Below are 17255 nucleotides of genomic sequence, written 5' to 3' on the forward strand. Positions count from 1 at the left end.
GTGGAGAATCTGCAGCATTGCTTTCCCAGCATCCTGAGTACCTGCACTCCTTCTCCATCTTGAAAAGTCAGCAGTGTAGCACCTTCAAATCTCTCCCTGACTCTGATGCCTGACAGTCCCATCTTCCTCTCTCACTCTCAAGGACCCTAATGATTACATCAGCTACCCCCATCTCCAGGTAACCCATGGTAATCTCCTCATCTCAAGATCCTTAATTTAAACACATCTGCAAAGACTTTTGTGCCACAAAAGTTAACCACATAGTCAGATTCCAGGGATTAGGACGTGGACATCTTTGGGCGGAGGGCTCAGGGGACTTATTCTCTCATCTCCTAAACCTGTGGTTGGCATTCAGCACAGAAGTGGTGGATGGAGCGCATTTGGAGAGTAAGGGAGACGAGTGTTTGAATCCTGATTTTGGCTACTTGCTAGTTATGTGACCTTGGCCAATACACTCAAACTCTCTTAGTCTCAGTTTTTTAACTTGTAAAATGGGCCACGACGCCCACTTCATTTTTTGTCTTAAGGACCAAAGGAATGGGCAAACATAAAGCACCTTGATCCTTGTGTGCAGTAGGTGTCGAATATGCAAGAGTCAGCTCCACCTGCCTAGAGTAAGGGGACAGCTACCAAGTGCATTCCGATTATTATGTGACACAAGGTTAATTATCATTAAATTCACTGAAGAGGGGTTTTCTTTAGCCTAGAGGTTGAACATGGACAGATTAGCATTTAAGAATTAGCAGTGTGGCTTGAAAAGCTGCTCTGCTCAGTAGCTTCAATGGCAGCCTGACTTAAGACAAGGAAAAGATTTGCCTTTATCTCTGACAGGAGTTTACCAGTTTATGTTTGAAGTCTAAAGAAAATGACACTTTGGGGTGGAATTCATACTAAAGGCAATTAAATAATGCTAACTTTCTACCTCTAAATAATTTTATTGTATTTTTTAAAATTTAGAAGTTATAGGTGTGTAATAATGGTGAATTAATAAGATTCAAGAAAAATTACACATAATTGTTCAAATGTAATAAATTAGGTCATCATAGAAATAGAAGATTTGAGTTAGATGTTGGCGATATAAGGAAACTTGTGCCCAATTTTTGCCTATACCTCTTTCTGCTAGGTGACCTCTGATGGTTCACATTACCTTTCTGGGTGTCATCTGTAAATTCACAGGGTTACTACAGGGATTAAATGAGATCATAAATATGAAAGCTGCATTTATGCAAAGAATATTATTATTCTTTATTCACTCAACAAACATTTATTTATCTTTACTCTGGAGTAAATACTGAAATAAAAAGAAAAAAAATAATGAGTAAGATTTTGTTTTTGCCCCTCAAGCTAATGAAGAAAGGTACAGAAACATATCACTTTTATAAAATTGCTCTCTTAAGTTTTTCTTTTTTGTTGTTGAAAACAATGCTTCTCACTCTGCTGCTTATCTGGAAGCTTTAAACTATAGGCCGCAGAACTATACTCCAGACTAATTAAATCGGACTTCTCCAGGGATGGGACCCAGAGATCAGTATTTTAAAATCTCCCCAGGTGGTTCTAATGTGCAGCCAAGTTGGAGAACCACAGTGGAGGCTGGATGACCCATTTGTCCTGGGCTCCCATAGCACCTTGCTTGTGTCTTCTGTAACACTCATGTCATAGACCTCATGGGGACAAAGAGTCCACTTTGTCACTAGGAGCTGCCACACTGTAGGCACCACTGAATGTTGACAGACTGAATCACAATGTGTCTTGATGAGAGGGTATGTTAGAAGGATTAGTTTAAAAATACTAATTCCAAAACCATCTCAATAAGGCCTCATCCAAAATAATCAGGGAAATAATGTGGGAATATTGCAATAGTTTTATGGCATTCAAGATGATGGAAGATACACATCCTTTATGTAGAGGGGAGTATAAATGTATAGGAACAAACCCCAGGGAATGTGAACCCCGAAAAACCACAGGCCTTGGTCTGTCTCTCACCCTTTAGTCATTCTTTCTCTGTGTGCCTATCACCCCGCGCATGCATGTGTATACCTAAAACAGGTGAACTGCAGATTCACAGATTTGAAAAATCTCATATTGGATACATTGCTTGCTTTGTTTCTCAGTGGCAACTCTATTTGGGGCAGATAATTAATCCAGAGGTCCTCCTCCTACCATTAAGATTTTTTTTTTTATAAAAAAGTCCCAGCTGATGACTTGTTAAGTTCTCATTGAACTTAGAGTGTCGTTTGAAATTGAAGGCTAAAACCCATGAAATGAAAATGTGGATATTAAAAATAGAGCAGAAAATGGATTATTTGGTCCTACCCAAAATGCATCTGTTTAGAATAAAATGTAATAGGATGTTCTTTGGAAAAATCATTCAGGGAAAGAAACCCAAAAGTTAGCTCTTTCTTACCTTCCTTTGCAATTTTTCAGCCACTAAATGTCTGGTACTACATAAATGGATGAAGAACACTAAAAAGTTGACCTGTAGTCATTCATTTAAAAATATTATAAAATGATTTACTAGTTTTGAAATTATGACTTTTGCCATAATGAAGAATGGAAAATTAAAGTCATTTTTGGATGTATGCTTACCTTCTGAAGCTATTTTTATTTGAATTGTGTAGCTATGTGCCTATGCATACAATATGTGGGTATGTAGGCTCTTGGGAAATGACTCTTTTGCATACATTTCTTAGGTGTATTAATTACCTGTGTTATGTGGACAAATCACATTCATTCGTTCTTTCATTCACTTATCCAGCCATTTATTTCTTTCAACCTTATATAGTCACATGCTATGCTTGTTAGGTGTGGAGTATATAATAGTGGACTTGAGAGGTTTGGTCCTGCCTTCACATTGCTGACCATGTTGTGTTCCCCCTACTTGCAATGGACATCTATGACAACATCCTTTTGCTTCTGGGTTCTTGAATCATTCCTGACTTGTGTGTGTGTGTGTGTGTGTGCACTTGTGCACATGCTTGTCTTGTTATTGATATAAATTATCACTTTTTCTGCCACTCTTAGATAATCATTCTAAACAAGTTGCTTTCCAACCTTATTGTACACCTTGTGTACTACTCTGCACAAGTGAACATCTCAGAATAACTTGATGATTCTACAGTAACACAGATTCAGTGTTGTTTCCCCAAAATGTATCATTAGAGAGAACAAATAATATATGACATGATTCATGAATTTGCAATCTTTATGGTGCTTTGGTAGTTAGCTCCATTAAAGATAGTAGCTTGAGCAAATTTAAAATTATAGATTTGCTTGTTGTTATTGTGAAGCTTGTTACATAAAAGAATTATGCAAATGGCTGTCAGGCTGTTGCTGCTGCTGTCACCCTGAGAATGCATTTTAACTTCATTCTAACATGGAAATGCTTATTGGGAGCAGATCAGACGCTTAGCCCTTTGCAGGAGCATGTCCCTTTCTTCCCTTTGAGCTAATAAGTACTGTCAAGGTTGAGGAGAGAGGTGGGAAGGTGGTAAAGGAAGGTAGAATAAATTTCTGAGGCTCTATCCTCTGGAAAGGCCCAGGGTCAAACCCTGTAAAGACAATTTAGCCAGCCTAGCACTGCTGGGGCAGCTGGTATTTTTGCCCTACAGCCTAAGCAGGCTGTTAGTGACCTTCCAGATTGTATAGGCTTTAACTCCTTGCTGAAGTGGGATCCCACTGGATTTCCTGTTCTGGTCTCGTCTGCAAAAACTGCTAGAGCAATCTTTGTCAAAGAAAATTCTCAACATCACTCCACTCCTGGTGTGGCTTCCTATCACTTTTGAGATAAAATTTCTACCTTGGGGTTTCCTGAAAGCTCTACCATCAACTGACTCTTGTGTACTGATGCAACATGGTCTCTTGATCACGTCTATGATCCTTCTGGAACCAGACTGATCTTTTTAATATCCTGTTTATTTATTCTTTAATTTATTCACTCAGCAAATAGGATGATCAATAAATTCAGTCCAACTCTAAGAGTCTAGGACATATATTGTATCTGTTGTATGTAAACATTGTCGGGAACACTGGGATGTGTTTTTCCTCTTAAGAGTCTTAAAGATAGGGCAGGGGTTGTGGCTCAGTGGTAGAGTGCTCGCCTAACATGCATGAGGCACTGGGTTTGATCCTCCGCACCTCATGAAAATAAAATAAAGATATTGTGTCTACTTAAAACTAAAAAAAAAGCAAATATTAAAAGAAAAAGATTCTTAAAGACAGTAAATGGAAACACAAAAGGCCATTATTGACCAGCAGTGGTAATATCTTTGTTCTTATTTTCTGCATCTTCTGCATGCTCTTTCTTGGCTCTTGATTTCAATTTTTTGACTTTTTTTTTCCCAACACTATATTTAGATTCACCTGTTCCAGAAAGTTCTTCAACTAAGGTCTTGATCATGGGTTGAACCGATTCTTTCTCAGAATTCACAGATCTAGTGAATCAGCATTGTTCTGCCCTGGTTGCTATGTTATAGTCTTTGGCTATCTCACATGAGCCCACAAGTCATGTCACCGGCCAGAGGGAAGCTCCCTGCAGACAAGCAGACCCTGCCTCCTGTACCTTGCTTTTCCTGCTCCACACACTCCAGTGCTCTGCACACAGCCTAGGGAGTCTGCTGAAGCTATGGGACAGTCAGCTTTTCTTTTGTCAGGGATTCAGATTAGAAGCCCGGGTGTTCCCCTGGTGTACCTATAGTTCAGAAGTGAACCCAAGCACAGTACATGCCATCAAGGAGCACTCCGCTCAGGAAAAAAAAAAAAGATTCATTTTGATAGCGCTGCATCAGAAACAAAGGGCCATTGCAACCTCTAGTTGGAAGAATGCAAAATTGGAACTGTGAAATGACATGCACATGGGACCTTGTGTTGGATGGCTTGGACTGTGCTGCCTGTGCTGATAGGACTCACTAACTAGATCAGGTTCCCTCACTACCAATTAGCATCATGTTAATCTTGGCTAAAAGTGAAGCAAAGCTGCCAAGGATTTGGTGGATTTATCAGTCCCTCCCACATTGGTCATCTGAGACTAGCACCCCCTGGAACCTGGGTGGAGAAGAAAGTCCTTTCGTGACAATGTGTCATACGTTCTGGTCACTGTGCTCCTTAAAGTCACCATTTTTCTGGTCCTGCAGTGTTCTGCTATTTTTTTTTTTTTTTGAAGGAATGAAAATTCAATCTCACTTAAGCCGGATTCAGAAAATAGGTCATCGATGTGAGTTGCAGTTATTTTCCTTCCAGCTTTCTTCTATGCTTGCTTTAGATTGCTTTTCTGCAAAGGGCAGATGCAGCTGCCCTGGCTGGTGGGCATTCAAGGGGGAGGTGGTGACAGGCATCACCCAGATCCCTGGGTCCTCATAGCTAGTGTTTGCTTTGTGTCTGGGCTGTTAAACTCCTGCTAAGGAACAGGAGAAATATCCTCCTTAAGCATTGTTTTCTCCCTCTCTCTCTCTCTCTCTCTCTCTCTCACACACACACACACACACACACACACACGCAGCATAGTTCATAGCCACTTGATTCACCACCCACAGTTTATAATAGAACCGACCCGTGGGGTTATAAACCACTTTATTTCTGCACAGAATTTCTCAGCTTGAGGCCAAGTTGAAGGGCATTAGTCATCAGTAATTTGCAGTTGCTTTTTTAAATGTATTTCACTTCGAGAAGGTTAAGACAGCTAAAGCTAAGATTTCCCCATGCTTTGGAAGGAAGTGAAAAATCTGATGATTTAGTTAATCATTTTCATAGCTGTGGGCATATGTTGTTCCTTAGTGACTGCCACATCATGGCTGATTTGTGAATGTGGTAACACATTGTTCTGCATTTTCTTTTGATTTCGAAAGAGATTAGACAGATTCCATTATGCCACATTTCTTTCTTTCTCTTAATATTTGTATATGTTTAAGATTTAAAATTCCTAGAACATGGGAGAAGGAAACTTAGAGATCAAGGTAGGGATCATTGGTATCTCTGGAGCTCCCTCAAGTGTCTCCTGGGTGTCTCCCTGGAGACAACAACCCTGAGTTTGAACAAACCCTGGGTTTGTCCTTGAGAAACAGTGACTAGTTCAACCATCTCACTTTTCAAATGAGAAAATTGAGGCACAAGGGGGAGGTGAAGAGACTAGAAATTTGCCAAGCTTGCAGAAGGACAATGTTAGGATGCTGGCCTTTCTCTGGCTCCTTACTGCCTTGTCACAGGGGGATCCTGCATGCCACTCCCTGTCTCCTCCCCCCAACAGGCTATTCATGATAAACAAGATGGTTCTAGAAACATCCTCTGAGGATGAGATAGATAAGCAGACGTGTTATGACGAGGCTTTGCACCTTTCGTGGGGCTATGTCTCCTTATAGTAGGGATGCCTTTCCTTAATTTGCCCAGTTGACTCCTTGAGGGCTTGCTGTGGCACAGGGTGCCAGTGATGACAGGTACTTGGATCGGGAACATATTTTTAGAGTAGAGCTGACAGGACTTACTATCTATAAGAAGTGTTAATAAATTTGTGAAGTAATTTGGATGGGACTTGTTAGAATTCAGAAATCTTGTACATTTAAAAGAGTCCCCTCCTGTCCTTGCACAGGCTTCTGTGATCAAATCATCGTGCTTTCTCTTTTGATCTATGATATGGCTTGTGACGTTCCCGCCTGGAGCAGATATTTTCTCCACAGAAGATTGAATCGTTTCCCTAACTAGAATCAAGGATTTTGCAGAATGTGTTCTGTTTATTAATGCTTTTTTTTTTCCAATATTTTTTTTGGTAAGGTTTAGTCATTTCCACAAATGAAATCTATTTTTAGGTAGCTAAATTAGACTTTTTAATTTATAGAAGCTGTTTTGCAAAAGTTAGAGGCCAACGTGACAAACGGTTTTATTACCAGCCCATGAAAACTATGACTTCTCTCTGATTTTTCTGTTAAGTCTTAAAAAAAAATGTTCAGACCATACCCATCTATCTTTCCCTGCCAACTCTGTGAGCCCAGGAGGCCCTGCAGCTCAGGGCTGCACCCCAGGCTGAGCAAATGTGCTGGGGTCAGCCTGGTCTCCACCCACTTCCCTGGAGACTCCTGGGGATCTGGCTGCTCTTCTTTTACGCAGACTTCTTTTGAAGACAAAATTCCAGACTTTTCCTAACCCCTCCTCCTCCTTACCTGCTCAGGAGCATCAAGTCCCAGTGTCTGCTCCCTGTCTACTTGAAGCTCCCTGGCCTCATCCTGTCTGTTCTCTCCCTACGTCACTGTCAGCCCCTCCTCTGGCTCCTCTTCCACATTCCTCATCCTCTCTGGATGTAAAGGCCTTGCAAGGTTCTATCCTTGCCAGCCCCTCGAGAGCCCCTCAGGGGCATGGGTGGCTGTGTCCTCTCTGCAGTATTCTTAGCTGGTCCTCCAGGCACCTTCTCCCTTCCAAGTTCCAGTTCTGCTTTCTGATAGCATCTCCTGTTTTCCACTGGAAACTCCAACTCAGCAGGTCCCAAATTGAGTCTCCCCAAAGTTGTGCCTCTTCTGTGCCCCCCATTTCAGACAGTCATCCGGTCTCAACATTTTGCCATTGATTTTTGGTTCTGCATTTTCTTTTGATTTTGAAATTCTGTTTTGAACCGAATCAATAGATTTCAATGCTAATAATTTTTTCTCTGCAATATCATCTGAGGACTTCTGCCTTAGTTCAAGCCTTATAACTACCATAATCCCCAGTCAGCTTCCTGATTAGTGAGTGGTCCTGAGTCTCGCTGGGGCTCTGCATGCCAAGCTGTGTACCTTTCGTGGAGCCAAGTCCCCTTGCAGTAGAGATACCTTTTTCTAATTTGCCCAAATGGTTTCTTGAGAGCTTATGGCGGTCCTGGGTGGCCATGGTGACAGGTGCTTGGATATGGAATGTATTTTTAGCTCATCCTTCTACACTCCTGTCAAGTGTAAGAGTTTCAGAAAAATATAAAAAATAAGAATATCTTCTCTAATACTATTTTCTCCATTTATTCTATGGGTTGATGGAATAATCATGCAAACTTCTAAGCTTCTAAGACCCTACTTTTGGTTCACGGCAAACTCTCAGTAAATGCCTTGCTACCCTCCTTATGGGACATTTCTTACTTTCTGTCTTGCAGAGCAATGACTTGTATTTGAGTTGTGTCTTTTTGGGCGTGAAGTGAGGTGAATGACATAGGCATGTGACCTAGCACAAGGCTACTATATAAGGTTACTTGATATAAACACTGCAATACTGACTGTCCATCTGATAGCTACTGCTATGGGTGGATAGCGTATACAATGTGGATACACTGGACAGAGAGATGATTGATGTCCCAAGTGAGATGGAGCAAGATGACATGAGATTTTATTATGCTACTCAGAGTGGTGAATAGTTTAAAACTTATTATTTATTTCTGGAATTTTCCATTTAATATTTTTGGACTGTAATTCACCAAGGGTAATTGCAACTGAATAGAAAAAAAAACTATAGATAAGGGAGGATTATTATTATTTTGGGCAGGAACTTCGGAGAGGAAATAGTGCTAGAGAGAGGAAGTCACCTGTTAAGACATGATGGTGAAAGTCTTAGGTACAATTGGCTCATTTGGAAGACAAGTGGAGGACTAAAGGCAGGGCTTTGATTGAGTGTCCACATTCATGGGGAGAATGGGAGTTGGCACAGGGGAGGCAGAAGAGGAACTAAGAAAGGAAGATGTAAAGGAGACAAAGGTAAAGGAATGTTCTGGAAAGATGGAGATAGCGAACAATGGCTAATGCTGTAGGGGTGATGACAAGGCTTGAGTATGTGCACTATGTTTGTGATGGATACAAACCTTCAAAACATCAATTTAGTAGCGATTGGGCTGGAAATCAGATCTTCTGCCTTGTGAAACAAACAAACATAGCCATATATGACTGTATACGCGCACACATGTGTGTCTAAATGGAGATGTTTATCATTAGTGATTACATTTGGATGGTGAGATTTTATGTGTTGTAATAATTTTCTTATTTCTCTTTATTTTCTTAATATTCTATGAAATCACAACTTTTTTTTTTTCACTAGAAAACTGTCATGGTTTTTAAAGTTCTGGGTTTTATTGCTATACTGGACATTTATTGAGCACTTATAGAATGGATTTTGCCTATGAGAAAGAAAAAATTTACTAAGCCATGGCCTCTGTCCTCAGGGAACTCAGTGGTGGAAAAGACCAACATGTGAACAACGGAATGTCAGGCAAGGTGCTCGCTGCTAGGAAAGAGGACCTGTTAAGTGGGAGCATAAAGGAAAGGTCATTTCCAATGGGAACACTGGGAAAGGCTCCTAGGAGAGCTGACATCTGAGCCATACTCTTATCTGGGCCCTGTCTAGCATGCAGACAGCTTGTTTGTGAAGAAGACGGTTCCTACTCTGACCAGTCTTTACCATCACTTGATTATATGTTGGTTTGGAATTATTCTCCACTTTTTCATAGTCATGTGGTTGTTTTCTTATTTTGTATATCTTTGGATATTTTTTAGTTTTTGTATTTAACATTTGTACAATTTTCCTATGCTTGGTTTTACGACTTCTTTCTAAAAGCTGTTCTCTAGATTTGGAAGCATTCTTCAGTGATTTGTTTACATATATACACACACATACACACATATGTATACACACACACACACACATGATTCATACTATATTATCTAAAAGAAACATTCTCAAAAAGCATCCCCAGAAATAGAAGTCTTGGTCATGAATTTTTCCTGAGTATAAAATGTTGCTGGACAAGTTTCTATTTAAATCACACTCGACAGGCTTGACTGACTACAGGAGCTCTCAGAGTGCAGGCTACAGGTTGCTTCACTTTCAGCAAGGTAAGGCTGTTCCTCCATTAAGGACTAATTTAGGGTATTTAAGAAGGCTGGGCCCATTTGGAGTTGTGAAGGAACTGATACAGGCTTGTGAGAAACTCAAATCAGCTTGTGATAAGGGGGCTTCTGAGAAGAGCACAGTAGGAAATCATGTGGGATCCAAGGACTGACAAGAAAGCTCAGCAGACCTCAGAGGGCAAAAAAGAGAACTGATTGTTGGTCTGCTCACCAGTCCTCTGTCTTGCTCCTTTCTGTTTCTTGCTGTTTCTTCTCAGGATGGGCTTCTACTGTTTCATGTGTTTTCTGCTCTTCCACGACTTAACTTCTGCAGGCATCTGGCCAAAATAATCTCCTCCATAGAAGTCTCTTACTCACATGAAAGAAAAAACGATTTATCTTTTAAAGTAGAATAATGGCACATCATCAAAAATATGACCAGTACAGAAAAGTACACAAATTTTAACAATTGTTTTATTTTTCCTGTTTCCAATGTCTCTGACTCCTGGTAACTCTCTAAAGTTTAAGAATTTCTGTGGGAGCTTGGGATGTAGTTCAGTGGTAGAGCATGTGCTTAGAATGCATGAGGCCCTGGGTTTGATCCTCAGCACCAAAAAGACCAAAACAAAATAACAGAGCTTCCATGTAGCTTTCTGCAAATACACACACACACACACACACACACACAAATGGATGAATGCAAATTTTGTTTTGTTGTTTTTTGGTACTGGGAATTAAAACCACTGAGCCACATCCCCAGCCCCTTTTATGTTTTATTTAGAGACAAGGTTTTGCTGAGTTTGCATTCCTTCCAGACTGACACAACATTTTCCTTCTTTCCATTTAGTGGTTACGTGTGGCTAGATAGTATTTCCTTTTATGTAATTATTATAACTTGTTGGATAATTTAAGTTGTATCCAGTTTTCTATTGGAAAGAATGTTATAATAAATATCCTTGTATATCTATTTCCTAGAAGTTCAAAGTTTTAGTTCTTACACATACACACATATGTGTATATATATTTTATCTGTGGCACAAGGACATATTTTTTATATGTGGCATAAGGACATATTCTCATATTTCTATACAAGCTTCAGCATTGATGAAAAGTTTCCTTTGTAAGATATACAAATATACTTGATTTTTAAATTTTAACTTTGTATCCTCTACTCATGATGAACTCATTAAATAGTTCTAGTAGTTTTTCAAATACATTGCATCAGATTTTTAAGACATACGATCATGTCAACTGCAAATAAAGTCCATTTTAATTTTTCCTCTTCACTCTGGATGCTTTTAATTTCCTTTTCTTGTTTGATTGCACTGGCTCCCTACAATACTGAATAAAACCATGAGAGCAGGCATCCTCGATTTTTCCCTAATCTTAAAGTGAATCATTCAGTTTTTCACCATTAAGTGTGGTGTTAACTCTAGGCTTTTCCTGGATGCTTGTGTTAGGTTAAAGAAATCCCTTCTATTTCTAGTAGATTGAGAGTGTTTTTTTTTTTTTTAATTTTTTTTAACAATGCTGAATGAACATTAAAGTTTTTCCAAGTGCTTCTTGTTGCATTTATTGAGATGATCAAATGTTTTGTTTTGGTGTTTTACAGTCTGTTTATATGTTGAATCTAGTATGCTTTTTTTTGGTTGTGTGCATAGGGTAAACAACCATAGAATTGTGGAATTGCAGAGACCAAGGATATGGGCATTTGACAGATTTTGACCAGTTAATCCTCAAGGAAAGATGATGCCAATTTACAGTCTCATTTATGTTGTTCTACGGTGCTTATTTCTCCAGATTCTTCCCAATACTGATTATTATCAACTTTAAAAATCTTGTCAGTCTGCTACGAGATAAATGGTTATCTCAATATTTTCATTTGCACTTTAAAATTTCTGAGTAAGATTTAGCATCTTTTCTATTTTACATTTCAATTTCTTATTCTATTAAGTTGTTCTTATTGTATGTATTTTTGATAAAATAAGAAAATTAACTTCTGATGCAAATATTTTTTCTCACTTTATTTTTCACAAAGTTTTAGTACTTACACATTTTTTACTTATGGCCTTTGAGTTTTATATTCTGCTTGGAAAGATCTTTTGGCTATGCCAAGATTATAATATACTTACTCATTTATTTAAAATATATATTGTTTGATCCATTCTAATCTATTTGGGTGAAAGGAGTCAGGTAGTGTTCTGGCCTAACTACTTTCTAAATAGTTGGAAGCAAGTGAAGTCAGCACTATTTAGTGAATGGTTATTATTTAGTTCATTTTTTTTGCCCATTGATTCAAAATGTGATCCTCATCATAAACCTTCTCCCTGATGTATTGGAGTATTCCTTTAGATTGTATTCTGTGTCGTATCTATATCTGTAGCATAATGCTTTGATCATTGTTGCAGTATAAGTATGTCTTGATATCTGCTCAGATTATGCTACCTGATCCCCAACTTTTTTCCAAATTTTTCATGTCTTCATGTATTGAATTTTCCAAATGAACTTTAATATCATTTTGTCAAACGATTGAATAGAATGTTTATTGATTTTATTTCTATTATTATTTGCTGGATAAAATGTTTAATGGTATGATTTTGCCTTGAGTCCAGCTTCACAAAATTTTTTGTGAGGGTGTTAGTATGTTTATTATTGTCATTTAAAAAATATAGATACTTTATAATTTCAGCTTTTACTTTTTCTTTTGCATCAAGATCTGAGAGTTAAAAGGTTTTTAGGTGGCTAGGTTTCTTCCCGTTAATGTTTATTTTTATTATAGTGTGGTCAGGGAAGATCATTCTAATTCCATCTTCCTGGATGTTTTGAGGCTTTATTTTGTGGACTAATGTATTCTCTCTTTTTTTTTAAAGAGAGAGAGAGAGAATTTTTTAATATTTATTTTTTAGTTTTTGGTGGACACAACATCTTTGTTTTATTTTTATGTGGTGCTGAGGGTGGAACCCAGCGCCCTGCGCATGCCAGGTGAGCACGCTACCGCTTGAGCTACATCCCCAGCCCACCTAATGTATTCTTTATTTTTTAAATTAAAATATCCCACCAGTGCTTGAAAATATGTTTTATGTTAGATAAGCACTTTGATATACATTTACTGGGTTTAGTGATTATATTATATTTCTTAATACTTTGTCATCTTGTTCTGTGCTGGCTAACAATGCCTGTTAGTATTATTATGTTTTGTTGACTTCTTCTAGAATTTTATATTTTTATGGATTTTGACAGTTTTGGGTGCTGAAAGATTTATAATACTTATAAACTCATTTTTGATGTAAACTCAGATCATTCTAACTGTGTAGAATAGTACTTGGGGCCTGGTAATTGCTATTATTGTTGAATATAAAACAACTCTTTTTTGTTGTTGTTGTTGATAGTTTTTGATTTGATTTTACTCTTTTCAGATATTATGATTCTTTCTGTTTTGTTACCATTTATTTGATGTGTATCATCTATCTATCCAACTATCCACATATACATACATACATACATATATTTTTAATTTTTCTGAGTCATAAGGAGACTCTTGGACAGTTTTTAAAAATATTTTTATTAGTTGTTGATGAACCTTTATTTTATTTACTTATTTGCAGTGCTGAGAATTGAACCCAGTGCCTCACACATGCTAGGCAAGTGCTCTACCACTGAGGCACAACTCTGGCACTTGGACAGTTGGTTTTAGCTTTGGAATCTAAAGATTAGTTTTTCTTTTATATTTTGGCCTTTTTAAAGAATCCTATATTTATTAATATAATATATATTTTCAATCTTAATGATTTTAATTTGTATTTTCTGGTTTTAATGCTTTCTCCCTTTCCTCCTCCCAGCCCCCTCCATCTCCTGCCCTATGGGTTATCTTTTCTTTGGTTATGTCTGTATGCTTCCAGGGGTAAGCATGATTTTTTTTGTAATAATATCAAAGATTTATAATCTATTTTTAAGTCTTTTAGAGATTTCTATATAGTGGCTTTAACTTCTATTTATTAATTATCTATTGACTACTTATTGAGATGGAAAAGAAGATTGACACATATATTTTTTTAATACCATCATTTTGCTTTGCTAACTTAATAATTTCAAGTAAGATAATAATTAAATCTCAATTTCTTTTTTTAATGTTTTTTTTAAAAGATGTACAGACCTTTATTTTATTTACTTAACTTATATGTGGTGCTGAGAATTGAACCCAGTGCCTCACAAATGCTAGACAAGGGCTCTACCACTGAGCCATAGCCTCAGCCCCAAATCTCACTTTCTTAATTTCTTATCTTTAACAAGTCTAGAAAAGTGAGAAAATTTCATCCTTATTTTCCCTTCTATCTTGCCTCAAATTGTTGGATTTGGTATGTTATTTTTTTTTATTGTTGAAATGTATAACATTTCCCTTTTATAAACATACTTCACACTGGTGATTGGCTTTATTTGTAAATATAAAAAGGTTTAGTTCTTTCTGTCAGGCTTTCTACTAGAACTCCACTTTAATATCTTGGTTTGCTAGATCTTAGACTTACATGGTTCTTTAGGAAGGACCAATGGAGTCACTGAGCTTTTGCATGCCTGAAGGTGTCTGTTGTTTTTGTTCTTGAACAATTTGGGTAAATATAAAACTATTTGTTCATGCTCTCCCCACACAACATTATATGCATGGCTTACATAGTTTTCTGGTATTGTTAGTGTGGAAAGAAATCTGAGCTTTTGATCCTTTTTTTCTTTATTTTTTTGTGTTTGGTTTTGAGGTGTGTGTGTTCGTTCTACATACTGAAAATTTCTTTTTCTGCCTTGACATTCAGTGGTTTTACAAGGAACTGCCTGTCTTGGGAAAACTGTTCATCCTCCCCTGAGATCTACGAGTACTGGACATTAGTGGCAATGTTAGTTGATAAGTATCAACTGTGCTCTTCTTTCTGAAATGTTGTTTAAAGTGCTGGGGTCATTCCACCCGGTGAGCATGGCTTTGGAAATGTTCCTTGTTGTAGAAGTCAGCCTAGTTATTTCTTTAACTTACCTTTTAAGAGCTTAGTGTTGAGTAATGAATATAAAAGTTCCTTAATAAGTTCTTATTGAATATGTAAATGAATGAGCCTGTACTTTTTCCCCTGCTGCTAACTCATCCTCTCTGCTTCTAAGTAGGGAAAGTTGCTGGGACTTTTTCCACCCCTTTACTGTCTCCCAAACTCCACCACATTCTGGGACAAGAGAGCGAGCTGGTTTGGGCATAACAGTGACTCCTGGGATCTTCCATCTCTCACTTCCCCTAAATGTTACTTTTTAAAGATTAGGGCATGACCTTATGTCCCTTCTTGTGTTTGGTACTGCTAGTGCACTCTGTTTGTGTTTTTTTGCTGGATTTCAAGTTTTTGTTACTAATGTTGTTTATTTATTTGGTTTTATGGAAAGGAGATTCCTGGCTTCACTTTGCTATCTTGCCCCAGAAGTCGTAAGGATTTTCTAAACAAATTTGGAACCTTGGAAGCAGAACTTGCATTCTTCTTTCTAGTTATATTTCTTGTAAAACTGAAGACAACTGAATTTTTTTGCCTTCTTACTGAATGCATAAATAATATTTTATGTTAATATTGGCTGATTTATAACCTGCTGTTGAAAGAAGGGGAGAGGAAGTACCATCACCTTGGAGCAAGTACAGTTTTTGAGTCACTTGAAGAGGTGACAGGCAAAGCAGGAAGGAAACATCAGATTGTTGAAGAATAGGCCACACATCTGAAGGAGTGTGGTAATGCTCCCTGCAACCCTGGAAGAATCGGGCTCATCTACCGCTTTAGATCCAGTGTGGGAGATCAGCTCCCAGGGACTCCGACGGGGCACAGGTGAACCAGTAGGGATTTATCAGGAGTACTTTCCTCCTTTGGGTTGATTTTCTTCCTTCATCACTAAGCAAATCAATTTTAAGGGCACTGTATGAAATTTGTTTCTTAGATTTCTTACATTGTTAAAGTGAAGGCTCATCTTAGACTATCCATTTTCTTCTTGAGCCTTTCACGGGCTGCTTAGAGGCTCTCCACCTGCTAGATTCTCTTACGTGGCTCTTGTTCAGCTTTGAGCACATTCACCTTCGGGCCCTTGGGCAGTTTCTTTTCAGGAACAAGATGAAAACGATTACAGTGCTTGGCGGTGATGAGTCTTTTTGATCTTCTCAGTTTCTGTGTATTGATGTTCTTTCTCTTTTCCTCCTTCAGGAAGAAAGAACAGGAGTCCAAAGGCAGAAGAAGGTCGCTTGCATTCTTCTCATTATTGATTTTCCTTGTGCCATTCAGCGGTTCATTAGTTTTTCCTAACTACAGCTCTGCATTTATCTGAGACATCAGGCCCAGTGGGGGACTGACGTGCCCCAGTAGGCGAGGGGTGGAGAGGGAAGGTGACACTCTGACAGTAGGAGTGTGGGTGCTGGAACAGTCTTTCTTTTCCTTCTCATTCCCCAACACAGACTGAGGGTGAAAAAGAAGAGCAGAAATAGAAGCCCTGTGCCTGGGTGCTCTTTGTTGATATTCTTAGTGGCTTACTGTTCCCTGTGTGTAAGGTGCTTGCCCATACCAACTTTGACACTTCTTGGAATTGTGCTGGGTGGGAGTCGGGATTTTACCATGTGTATGAAAACCAGAATTGATGTATGTTACCTACACAGATTTAAAAAAAACTTTTTATTATAGAAATTGTAAAACCCACAGAAGTAAACAGAATATCATCATGCAACCCCACGTATGCAACGTAATACTTATTGGCCCCTGTAACCAACCTGATTTCACATATGCCCCTCAGTATTTTCTCTTCTATATTATTCCAGACATAGAATTATTTCATTCATAAATATTTCAGAGTGTGTTACTAAAAGATAAGAAAGCTTTTTATGTACACCACCACAAAAATAAGGATAACAACTAGAATATAATTAACACTGTTCCCCAACATTGTCAATTAGCTGGTCAGAGTTCTATGGACCTCATAAACATTATAGTCTCTCTTTTTTTTAAGCTTTTTGTATGAACCCACACTTTATTTCCCATTTGAAATGCATTTTAAACTTCTTTAATCCTAGAATTAATTTTCAATATATTTATTTTTATTTGCAACTCATTCATTGAAGAAATTGGGTTTTCCTCATTCATTGAAGAAATTGAGTTGTCTTGGAAAATTTTTCACAATCTGGAACCAGCTTGTTATGCCTCCAGAGTTATTCAACATGCTCTCTGTCTTCTGTTATTTCTGTAAATTGGTCATCTGAAGTTTTGAAGCTTTGTCAGATTCAGGTTTACTTGTTCTGGCAACACGGTTTCTTAGGTAGTGGGTGTTCTTCCATCCCATAGCATAATGCTTTAACTTTCTTTTTGCAATGCTCAAAGTTTAGGAAATGGAAATTTCTATGGCATAATGTTTGTCAAAGCTAACCACAGAATTTTTTTTTTCATGGTT

At 38.0% G+C, this 17255-nt stretch overlaps 1 protein-coding gene across 1 annotated transcript in view; it reads left to right on the forward strand.

Annotated features, from left to right (window-relative positions):
- Window positions 1-5074: 5074 nt before the first annotated feature.
- The window catches only part of Myo3b (myosin IIIB), a 425075-nt gene continuing 412894 nt past the window's right edge, over window positions 5075-17255 (forward strand). The window contains exon 1 of the mRNA XM_015478942.2: window positions 5075-5209. Within this exon, the coding sequence (XP_015334428.2) occupies window positions 5208-5209 (2 nt within the window). The 5' untranslated portion in view covers window positions 5075-5207. The remainder of the gene's footprint in view (window positions 5210-17255) is intronic.

This window comes from Marmota marmota, unplaced genomic scaffold (assembly GCF_001458135.2).
Source record: "Marmota marmota marmota unplaced genomic scaffold, marMar, whole genome shotgun sequence".
Classification (NCBI taxonomy): Eukaryota; Metazoa; Chordata; class Mammalia; order Rodentia; family Sciuridae; genus Marmota; species Marmota marmota.